The sequence below is a fragment of the Mercenaria mercenaria genome, chromosome 9 (assembly GCF_021730395.1).
Source record: "Mercenaria mercenaria strain notata chromosome 9, MADL_Memer_1, whole genome shotgun sequence".
In the NCBI taxonomy this organism is placed as follows: domain Eukaryota; kingdom Metazoa; phylum Mollusca; class Bivalvia; order Venerida; family Veneridae; genus Mercenaria; species Mercenaria mercenaria.
Window position 1 is genome coordinate 77335080 of NC_069369.1, and position 12244 is coordinate 77347323.

Consider the following 12244-nt stretch of genomic DNA (forward strand, 5'->3'; position numbering starts at 1 on the left):
TTAACAAATCTGATATTTTTAACTAACTGGTTAAAGACACTGCAAATTTCACAAACATAGTAGTAAACAGTTCAGTTTCCTATGACGAAGCCATTTCAAAACAAGAGCTCTCGGTAAAACTGTTTTATACTATGTTGAAGCAAAATAATGGCAGACTCGGTTTGATTCAGTCTGTTTATGAGTGGTAATGAATGATCCCCTCTTATAACACAACAATCGAAACTTAAATAAAATTGCATTGATATAGCAATATTTAAATTTTTAGATCAGTTTGTGCAGACTGTCAGTAAAATACAAAAACAAAGCTATGCTGAATTCCGGCTGGACAAATGCCATATGAGGCTCAGATCAATAATCCGGTGATCAGACAAATATCGAAAGTGAGAGCTTAAACTTTTTGTTTAAATAATACCTATCTCTCTTTACTGTTGTCTGAAACATTTAGATCCAGTCTGAAATATTAAGATCCAGTTACACAGACTGACTTTTCTTGTACGATCTCGTACACGAAAGGATATGTATTTATCGTATAAAATATGCTATTTTCCCCCAAAGATCTAGTCTGACAAATGTTTTTATTGTACTTCGGAACTTGTAAAAAACCCAAAGTAAACCACTGAATAATCTGACACGATAACTTTAGAGCACGCTTTTGAGCATGCCTCCAAGAAAACTTACCAAGGGTATCGCCATGTTGGAAAACGGTTCAGCGTCATTTGCATTATACAGTGTACGGAAAAATGTGCCTGTTTTTTATTTGCAATTTCGGCCAAACGGTTAGTTTTATTTTATATAGCTAAAGATAATATTATTGTTTGTTAAACATTAAATAATTTCTTTGAATGAATGTTAATACAAACGTACTTCAAAGGTGATGTTGGACAGACTTTAGTTCCAATTTCTTTAAAAACGTGTTACTAAAAATCGCCCTGGACATCTTACAGTAAAACAAATTAATGCGTTGATTATTAGTGTTGTTTTTATAAATAGAGGCCTTGGTTGTAGTATTGGATAAATATAAACCAATAAAAAATTAATAAAAATGTGTATTTGGTCAAAATACTAAGAATACATTAATACTAGAGTGCATAACATTGAAGGAGTTTTATATTGAAACTTGAAATGAGGCATGATAAAAATATGATCTTTATATAACTTTATATATGTAAAAACTTTTTAATTTACAATATTATTGACTATCGTTTGATCAGATGTGCGCGTAGCATTGTCGCCAACAGAAATTCCGTGCATTTGAAGCATACAGAGCGAGGTGAATGTTGTTCAAAATTAATCCCGTGCCCAATAAACTCGTCTAAACCTATATTTATAAACAGTTTTTTTTTATACAAAAATGATGTGAGACCCCAGAATAGTCTATTTGAGATTGGAGGGGTGGAATTATTGTTTAAACAAAATCGTCGAAATATCGGTAAATGGGTTTCAATTAACCTAAGATGACCCAATCCTGGAAAGTTATACTAGCGTTGTTGTAACTTAGGTAAATGTCGAAACTGTTCAAGTCTCCCTTGCTTTTCAAAGAAATACAGATTAAATATATACCAAAAGCTGTAAATCACGACATATATAAACGAGTAATATATTATTGTATTTCGTGAAATTGCCTACATGGCAAACTTACACACATATATCTTGACATCCTTCAGCTTAACAAAATTCCAAAATAATCCTTCCCATTATCATGAATTTTGATCCAAAACAGTCCAAGTAGTTAACCATGATGTGTGTATAGCGCATACTTGTTGACTCACGTTTAATTTCCAAGACATTAAGTAACCTTATGATATTTTTATATAATATTTTTATACAATAATCCATATCTTCAAATATGAACTAGATTAGTGTCCATAGGACACAGGTACCCCACTCCTGTCACTGTAACATGGTTTAATGACTCAGGATAAACAATTTTAAGATGTTTGCAACACAAACTTTTAAGAAAGTTATGGTTTTCTTTTTCACTTAGTTGGCCATAACTGTAGCCTAGCTGAGTAAAATCCTAAAGAGAACACTTCATAGGCTATAAAACAATCTTCTAATGTTTTATGATTCTAGGGTAAGTACATTTTAACATACATGTTTAACAAACTTTTTTTTAGTAAGTCTGGACAAGAAGTCTGGTCTTGTGCAGTGAAATAATGACAGTAGGTAAAATATTTTCGGAGCTACGCGCGACAAAACATTAAAATGACAACTTTTTCCTAGGTTAGGGGCCATAACTCCTACAATATTGAATGAATCCGGACGCCAAACCCCAGGTGCACAACTGCACATGCTGACCAACATTCCTGTAAACTTTGGTGACTCCAAGTCAAATACTTTTGGAGCTACGCGCGACACAACATACAAATGACCAATTTTTAACTAAGTCAGGGGCCATAACTCCTACACGACTGAATGAATCCGGACGCGAAACCACAGGTGCACAACTGCAATGCTGACCAATATTCCTGTAAACTTTGGTGACTCTAGGTCAAATACTTTTGGAGCTACGCGCGACACAACATTAAAATGACCAAAATGTTTACTAAGTCTGGGGCCATAACTCCTAAAATACTGAATGAATCCGGACGCGAAACCCCAGGTGCACAACTACACATGCTGACCAACAATCCTGTAAAGTTTTGTGACTCTACGTCAAATACTTTTGGAGCTAGGCGCGACACAACACTAAAATGACCAATTTTACAAAGTAAGGGGCCATAACTCCTACACGACTGAATGAATCCGGACGTGAAACCCCAGGTGCACAAATACACATGCTGACCAACATTCCTGTAAATTTTTGTGACTCTGCATCAAATATTTTTGGAGGTAGGTGCGACATAACATTCTCGGAAGGACGGACGAGAGCAAATCTATATGCCCCCACCACTCATGGGGGGTGGGGGTGGGGGCACAAAAAACGAATTGCCGGGCACACCGTCTTGGTAGTCCAACTCGTGACGTAATGATAAGTGGATATTCAGATAACACGTTACATGCAAAAACTTAAGTAAAAATTGCTAAATCGAAAAAGGGGCAACATTTTGTAAAAATGCAAAACAGAGTAACTGAACCTGAGCACTGCATGTCTGACCATCACAATAGACAAGTGTGTGAAATTTCAATATATTCCCGTTGGTAGGTACTGAGATACCAGCTTGAATACACAACGTATCCAAAAATTGTTAAGTCGAAAAAGGGGCATATCTTTTTAAAAAAATGCAAAGTAGAGTTATGGAACCTGTGCACTGCATGTCAGATAGGTTTCAAGCCATTCTCATTAGTGGTTACTGAGATATCAGCTTTTATTACATACCTAAAATTATTTTCCACTGAGTTTCAATGGACCTCGATCGTGCAATATTTTTCCATATTGACGTGGAACGCTTTCATAACGGACGTGGAATGTTTTCTTAACGTTGTAATGGAAAGAATCGCGTGACGTTCATGGCGTCCACGTGCACGTGTCGACAAGTTGACGTCATTTTCGCGGAAAATAATAATGCGCGTCAGTTTGATTTGTTTATTACATTTTCGGAGAAATTCTTTTCGTATTTTTCCTGTCTTTCGTTACATAACGATAATTTAGACATAAATTAATGATTTGATAGCGGGTATGTAATAAAAGGGTTATCAACTTTGTATGTGGATATATGCACTCGTTCTTTCGCGGATAATATTGCGCTTCTAAAGTCGCGCAATATCACCGCTGCAGAACTCGTGCATATATCCACATACAAAGTTAATAACCTATAAACATACACAAAAATCAGGACACGGGCGCCGACGAATGTATGAATCAAATAGCTTGTACCTATTTTTCAAATAATCGAGGTAATAAAATTCTATTGCGCCCATGACATTAGAATTTGACTTAGCCAGTGTGCTGTCCAATAACTGCTATCCGGCAATGGTACTTGATGCTCAATGAAATTTGCATACAGTGTCGCACTTAGAATGTGATGTAATCAGGATATGACGTAATCAAAGACGAAACAACAATCTGTAATGACTTTCTTTTTTGCAATAGTATGATAATACAAAAGAGTTGGACCACAAGTTTTACCAACAATAGAAATCGGTCCGTCCCTGGGTGTCAAATTATCCTTAGAGTAAACTAAATGACGGAGTTTTGTTTGGACTAGCATGGAAAAAGTGCTTTATTGATTTAGATTTTTTAACTTTCAATACAAACAAACTTCAGTTAAAATAACAAACTATATAAACAGAAAAGCGCGAGAGAGAGCGCGCGAAAAAGCAAACGAAAAAGACAACATACGGAATTAAGCGCGAAATGATTCAATGCAATCGCACCAGCCATGTTTCCACATCCCCACACCCATTCCACCCAGAGTTCTCAAATCTGATGTAGAGTCAGACGATTAGTAGGCAGTGCTGGCAAGCGATGTGTATTTTATATATGTCTTTTGTTCTTCTCATCATCATTTAGTGAGCCAATATAATGAAGTAATTTTTGAAAACTAAGAGGATGGAATCTACAAAAAAAAAAGGCGACGGGCATTAGCATCATGGCTTCATTTAAAAAAAAGAAATGTTCCGCATCTTCAAATTCATGTCCACAAGAGTAATCAGGACAGTCGCGTAGATGGTTCAAAAAGAGATCATTGTTTATGTTGCTACATCGATTTTTAATACGAGTTTGAACGACATTAAAGAGTCATTCTCCTATTAGATAAAAGGACTGAACAATTGCAGATTTGAATTTGCTCTTCAGTTTGTTCTTAATTTTGTTAACATTGCATGTTGGAAGGTCAAGGTTATTCCATAGTTTTACTGAATCGGGTATGACTGATTTCGTGTAAATTTTAAGACGTCTAGGCACTGTAACAAAGTTAGTATTATTTCTAAGTTTATAATTGTCAGAATTATGAACTGTTGGTGGAAAAATCTCGTAATCGGGAAGAAGTCCTTGTTTCTTTTATATGCTAACATCAATTTCTGCGTAATTCTACGATCTGCAAGGGAAACCCAAACAATTTCCGTAAGTAAATTTTGAATGGATACAGAGCGAGTCAAACCAGTAACTATACGAGCAGCTTCATACTGAAGTTTTTTTAAGAGTGTCCTTTTCATATTGTGTACAGCTCTCCCACAAGCTATCCAATAAAACTGACGCATACTCAAACAAAGGTCTTAGAAACGATATATAAATGTTTTTAAGAGTAGATCTTTTAACTTGGAATTTAACATTCTCATCGATCCGAGTACTTTTGATGCTGAATTAGTGATATTGTTTATATGAGTGTGCCAAGAACCATCATGACTTATTGTAACACCAAGATGTTGGTGATCGTCAACGTAGTTTTAAGGAGTATTATCAAAAGTTAAAGAAGGTTGGGCTTTATCTCTAGAAGAGAAAAACATAACTGCTGTTTTGGAAGGATTAAATTTTACAAGCCACTGTTTCGCCCAGTCGAAAATTTTTGCTAAGTCTGAATTTAAGATAGTTTCTATATAAACGGAGTCTGCCGAAGATATAGCAAGTAAGCTATCGTCAGCGAATAGTCAAGCGGTACTTATAACAGAATCTAGCAATATCATTTACATATACAATTGAACAAGAAATAAAAGAGAACCCAAGACCGATCCTTGAGATACGTCTGCAGTTAGTGACATACAATTTGAAAACGATTGTCTTACAAATACTTTCTGAGATCTATTTTCGAGGTAATCTGTTATCCAGTTGACAAAGTTTCCTGAAATACTATACTGCTTTAGTTTAAATAAAAGGCCTTTATGCTAAACTCGGTCGAAAGCTTTTGATATATCACAGAAAACCAGTCAAGTTGCTTTTTTCTCGTCATGAGATGAATATCTGGTTATATATGTTTACAAGTTGGTATACGGTGGACAGTTCATGGAGAAATCATGATTGATTTTTTGTATATAAGATTATTGGAATTTCGATGATTGTACAGATATTTAAAAATCAAAATAATACAGAATATCAAAAAAAAAAGATCTATGGTGGTTTTCTTAAACTCAAACCATCGTACGAGTTCGAGTAAGTAACCCCAAATTTCGTGTTTGTAAGTCGAGATTTCGAATAAGTCAGTCGAAATTTCGAGTTATGTAATTTCGAGTATTTATCTGAAAATTTCGAGTTAAGTATCTCGAAATTTCGAGTTCAGAATTTCGAGTTGATAAATAAAACGCACCTGGCACTAATGCTCTTCTGTAAACTAAACATGCAGTTTCAAATATTTCAAAATATTGTTACATTATTTTAAAACATTTAGAAGCAAAGATGCATTATTTTCATTTTTTCAATACCTAATAATCCGTCACAATACCGGATCTAATAGGTGTAGTTTACCCATGCTGTTTATTTCATCATATTTAAATATGCATTTTCTAAAGGACCATTTGAATCCAAGAAACTTAAAAAGATATATTCATTAGTCCATACTTTATAAGACTAAACTTTAGTTCGCATGCAGTTAATTTTAAACACTGATGATATGAAATTAAGTTTGTTTTAATAAGAATGTTATAGTTTATATTTTCTACGGTGGTATGCTTAAAACATGCTTTTGGTAAAGATTAAACAGTCTCGTGCGCACGACATTTGTTAAAGATTAAATAGTCTCGTGTGCACGACATCTTATCTCGAGCGCACGTCATCTTATCTCGACTGCTCGACATATTATCTGGAACGCACGACATATTATCTGGAACGCACGACATATCTTGTTCGCTCGCAGTTTTATCTCCTTCGCACGAAATTTTATCTTGTACGAATTACATCTTATCTCGAGCGCACGACATGTTCTCTCGAGCGCACAATATGATGTCCAAAGAGCACGAAAATTTATCTCGTGTGCACAACATCTTATCTCGCGCGTATGTTGTCTTTTCTCGTGCATTCGAGAACTTTTCTTTAGCTCAAGACAACTAACGTCATTTTTTGATGAAGAATGATTTTACGTCCGACAGACTGTTTACATAAATCGCTCTGTTCATTCAACAAGTATCGATTTGCTTGTTACTCATCATAGTTTCATATAAAAATGTCATTAAAATAATGTATAATTTGTGAAGATCATTTTAACATTAAAGTCGATATTTATGTTATAGTGACGTAAGAGCGACTAATATGACGTTGAATTTTGAATGAAAAGTTTGCTTTAATCTTGTCTCATGTAAAACCCAAACGATAGTATTTGACCAAAAAACTAACATGATGAAGAAAACTTTAATTCTATTGAGCATTAAATCCTTTATTCCTTTCACGAATTACCTATCACAGATAAAGTTAATTCAACCAACCAACCAACGTCTTCTATACTTAAAACGTCGTGAACGTCAAGATTAAATAATTACGTTAGTAAATGACATGGCGTTTTTTTCACTCCCACAACGTAAAACAAGTGACATAGATATGTTCTCCAATATACACTAAAGTTACTACTGTAAATTTTATAATTACTAAGAACTGAACAAAAACAGTCAGAGAAGAATGTATTTTAAGACATTTAAGCTTAATGACTAGAAAAATAATTTAATACTGATTTAAGTTATGTCAAAATTTAAAAACTCGTTTTCAAAATAATAATTGCTGAAGTTGATCCAGCTACGCATTAAGTGGTCCATAAATACGAAATTACCAGTAGCATTAGATACTTATTTTCATTCTAATGAATTAAGATCACGCACTATAAGTACACATTTAATTATACCTGGTGTTATAGTCAATGTAAGATCAGAATTCGCACCATCTCCAGTGTTCGTCGCTCTAAAATAGAAGGTTAAACATTTAAAACTTAAGTTAAGGTAATTTTGCATGTTTGATAAACTGAACGTGATGACGTTACGGCAATTATCCGGATAGATAAAATAAAACATTGAGTCGGTAGCCGGAATCGAAATTAATGGCAACCTATGAGTAATTGTTTTAGAAGGCAACGCTAAGATGAAATATGATATGTAACGTGAGACATGTTAAATAACTCCAATAAATGTCTTCTTATTTTATATTTTACTTATGTTATTCACGACTAGGAAAAGTTTCATTTATACAACAGACGTAACATATAATACGAAACGGACCAAAAATAAATTACAATAAGGAATTCGTCTTTGAAAGGTCAATAAACTATATAAGAGCAACTGGGAGGAGGGGTATAAACGCGTTAAGGGCATACCAACCTCGCTCTTGTCATATTTGCAACAAGTTTGACAAGACAGTGTAAATAAAAAAACCTCCCCACTGAGAAAGGCTATAACACTAGTAACAATACAAGATTGTGTAAAAATTAAACCTTAAATAGGATAGGTCTGAGGTATAAATACATCAATTTACTCAACAGCTTGTCTGAAGTCAAATCACCAAGGGCCTAGCTGTTAAGGCCAAACAAGATGCAAGACAAAATTCCACTCCATCCGTCCGTTTTGAAGGATTAAGGAGATAAGCACCACTGAGTCCTACACTTAAGCCGTGCCATGAGAAAACCAACATACTGGCTTTGCGACCAGCATGGATCCGCGCAGTCTGGTCAGGATCCATGCTGTTCGCTTTCAAATCCTATTTGAATTAGAGATATTGTTAGTGAACAGCATGGATCCTGACCAGACTGCGCGGATGCGCAGACTGGTCTGGATCCATGCTGGTCACAAAACCACTATTTTGGTTTTCTCATTGCACGGCTCACGTTATGAGTCATCGAACAATTTCAAGTAGGAAAGCTTAGAGACTATCATTAGGGCATCAGCCGCCAAATATGCACGATGCTTTACAATTTTCGCATTGTATCCTTTTTATAAATTGCTACCGTTTTTCGAAAAATGTTTGACTAAAATAAACAATCTGTTTAATTTTTGGGTATTCAAACTACATTCCCATAGTACACGGGGAGTTTAAGACCAAGTTTAAGACATCTTTTAAGGTCTATGTTATCTTTCTTTAAATGTTCGGACTGACTGAAAAGACTTCTATTGGTTATGAAATCGGTAACCCTGTAGATATGAAAACTTAAGTGAGGTCCCCAAATTTTGCAATTAATCTAGTGAAAAATCGAAAAACACTACCCTATATATTCTATTGTCAAATGTATATTATTATTATTATCATTATTATACCAGATTTATATAGCGCCCTTTTCATGATCAATTTCACGTTCAAAGGCGCTTTACATAGTTCAAATTCTTACATTTTAAAGAAAATCATGGTTGAAACAAATTCTACATTGTAAAGCAGATTTTGATCCGAACATGCAGTACTACCAATTACTTAATCTCAATGATTATACCTAAAGGCATTTGTAAATTAAACATATTTTAGAAGCGTATACGGCGTCGACATTTACAACTAGACATTTGTATACATTTACTCCGGCTGATAAAATATATTGGAAAATGTAATATGAATGCAAACAAATACAGTTTCTTATTGTAATCGTATATTCTCACTGTTTAAACAAGATGATTAGTAATATTTCTTATTTCTAAAAAAAATCAATAAATTAATTCCACATATTACGAAATAAAAATTCAAATACGATAATAAAGGAGCGTAAGTTTTCTACTCACCCAACCGTGACAAATTAAATGTAAACTTATTGAGTACTCGCTACTTTACCTTACGACAACCGTGTATGATGACGCAGTTATTGACGCAAGGTCACATGACAGTGTATTGCCAGTAACGCTAAATCCTCCAGAAGGGGATTCTGACTGAAAACTGAAATATAAAATTTCATATTAGGTTAAACTTGCCATGTTTGAAAAAGCTGACAGTTACAAAGTCTTCTAATGGTATTTGAATAAAAGATTTACATATTAATTTTGATCTTAAGCATATTGTATGATTATGGTCCGTGAGGCAAAAATGTTATCTTACCAGATGATAACAGATAAACATATAACAGATAAACAGATTTTGTTTGGCAGTTAAAGCTATATAGTTACCTGTAAGTTACCGCCGTACAATCTGATGAAGTAGCAGAGAGTGTTGTTACCGCATCACAAGCGGTGCTGTCACCTTTGTTCAGCGAGTGTGAGGTTCCTGTTGACCATGTTGGTGCTGTAGTGTCGAACATGTAAATTATTCGAAATTAAAGTAATAGAATCGTGTATCCAATAAATCGCACCTGTCTTTATTCAGGTTTATTATGGCAAAAGAGAGATTTTGATGTAAAACAATTCAAAATGATAACATTAGATATGAAGCATTTAGCTATAGGAATGAAATTAGGTAAATCTACAACGATGAAAAGTTTCATTACTACAAACTCTACATTATGGAACGTCCTATACGCGAAAAATGTCATCAAAATGTCATTTTCTCATAGAAGATTTAGGAACGCCGGCACTGTCTTTTGTAGTCATAAAAATCTATTAATATTTTTATATTGTATTATGTACTGAAATCTGTACATGTTGTGCAGACATATTCATGTTATGTGATTACATCGTTATATGTTGTTTTTGTAGTAATAGTATGATACTTTTGGTTATATTAAATATGTAGAAACATCTTTACATAATGTTCTAAACTTACCACATTATATGCATTCTTTACTTTATTATGTCCAAATTTTATTATATTGTGTATCATGTCATATATTATTTCCTAATGGATTTTTACATTTTGTGCATCTTTTATTATATTATGTCGTTAAATGATTTTATTATATTCTGTCTTATACTTTGTAACGAAGTTATTATATCTTGTGCAAACTTTGTTATGTAGTGGTAACTGTATTACGATGTAGTGGATATTTTGAGCGAGATGATTACCTGCCTCGGCACGGGTAAATGGGTTATTCTAGATAATATCTGAATCCCCCAAATGGAAGGACTTTTTTGTCCAAGGGGGTAGGGTATTTCCTTGTCCTGAGGAGTGTTCTGGAAACGGTTTGTCCCAGGGGGCCTTTCCGGCAAAAATTCCTTCCATAGTCTTGCTCAGGGGGCGTCTGTCCAATGGGGGTTCTGGAAACAGTTTGTCCAAAGGGGACTTTTCGGGCAAAATGCCTTCCATAGTATTTTCCAGGGGGTATGTCCGAGGGGGCTCGGGGAGTGGGGTTCTAAAAACGGGTTTTCCAAGGAGGCGGGGTTTTTTTTGGACAAAATGCCTTTCATAGTCTTGTCCATGGGGGTCTGTCCGAGGGGGTGGAGGTTCTAGAAACGGTTTGTCCAAGAGGTTATTTAAAAAAAGTTTAATAAAAAACAAACTTAATAACAGATTTTCATGACTACAAAAGGTAATGCCGGCGTTACATAGAAGGAAATTGTTAAAATGGTCCGGAGAGCCAATATGTTCAAATCTATCTATAAAAAGTCCAGTTTTCAGCCATATTTTTTGGTTGCCTGATTTCTTTGCGGATAAAATGACGCTTTGAAAAATATGGTTTCATAAAATTCTACATTATAGAATATCTATTTCAAACATGCAGAACTACATAAGTGCAATTTTTTAATTAGTACCACTTTATGGTTGTTAACTCTACTTCCGTTAACAGTATGATATCATGCAGCATAAAATTAGAAGGTTGTTTAATAATCACAGACCTAGTCGATAATTTAATAATGTCTTAAATGTAAAGTCATAAATAACTTCAAATATATAACATTTGAGCCGCATCGTGAGAAAACCAACCTGGTGCATTTACGCGTGAGGATCCATGCTGTTCGCAAACGGTTTCTCTAATTGTAATAGGCTTTGAAAGCAAACAGCCGTAATATGATGTTATCTTTTAGCATTTACACGTTTTGTGGGACATGGCAAAATATACACATAAGTGAGAAGAAAAGATTCGATTGTAGTCTTGTCATACTAAGATTAAACTGCTACAGTAAGTACATAATGTATCAAACAAGTTTCAGCTGACTCCTTTACAGACCGGGCGGCATCGAGTATATGGGATAAACTTTTATTTTGGACCATGTAAATATAGTTATGAATAGTTTCAAAATGATAAATAGAACACAGTGAATAGCGTGTTAAAGGACCCGCGATGTTGCACAATAGATTTTAGTTAATAAACATGAAATGGTAAAAAAGAAAACATTGAAAATGTATGCAAATTATCATGTGATACCAAACAATGTTATGTGTATTTCCTCTCCTTATTTGAAGTGCAGATTTTTATTTATGTAAAATTCGTCAAAATATTGATCCGATTTATTGATAAGGGAGGTTTCTGTAAGTCAAGTTTTCTATTTCTGACTTTAGTATAGCCTACTTACCTGATACAATAGCATTTATACCACAGTTAGCAGT

General features: G+C 34.3%; 1 protein-coding gene across 3 annotated transcripts in view; it reads right to left on the reverse strand.

Moving 5' to 3' along the window:
• LOC123547536 (protein dachsous-like) overlaps positions 1–12244 on the reverse strand; it is a 128843-nt gene that overhangs the window by 104098 nt on the left and 12501 nt on the right. For all 3 annotated transcript variants that reach the window (XM_053551794.1, XM_053551795.1, XM_053551796.1), the window contains exons 8-10: positions 9931–10045; positions 9602–9703; positions 7704–7759 (exon numbers count right to left, since the gene is read on the reverse strand). In XM_053551794.1, coding sequence (XP_053407769.1) covers positions 7704–7759; positions 9602–9703; positions 9931–10045 — 273 coding nt within the window. The remainder of the gene's footprint in view (positions 1–7703; positions 7760–9601; positions 9704–9930; positions 10046–12244) is intronic.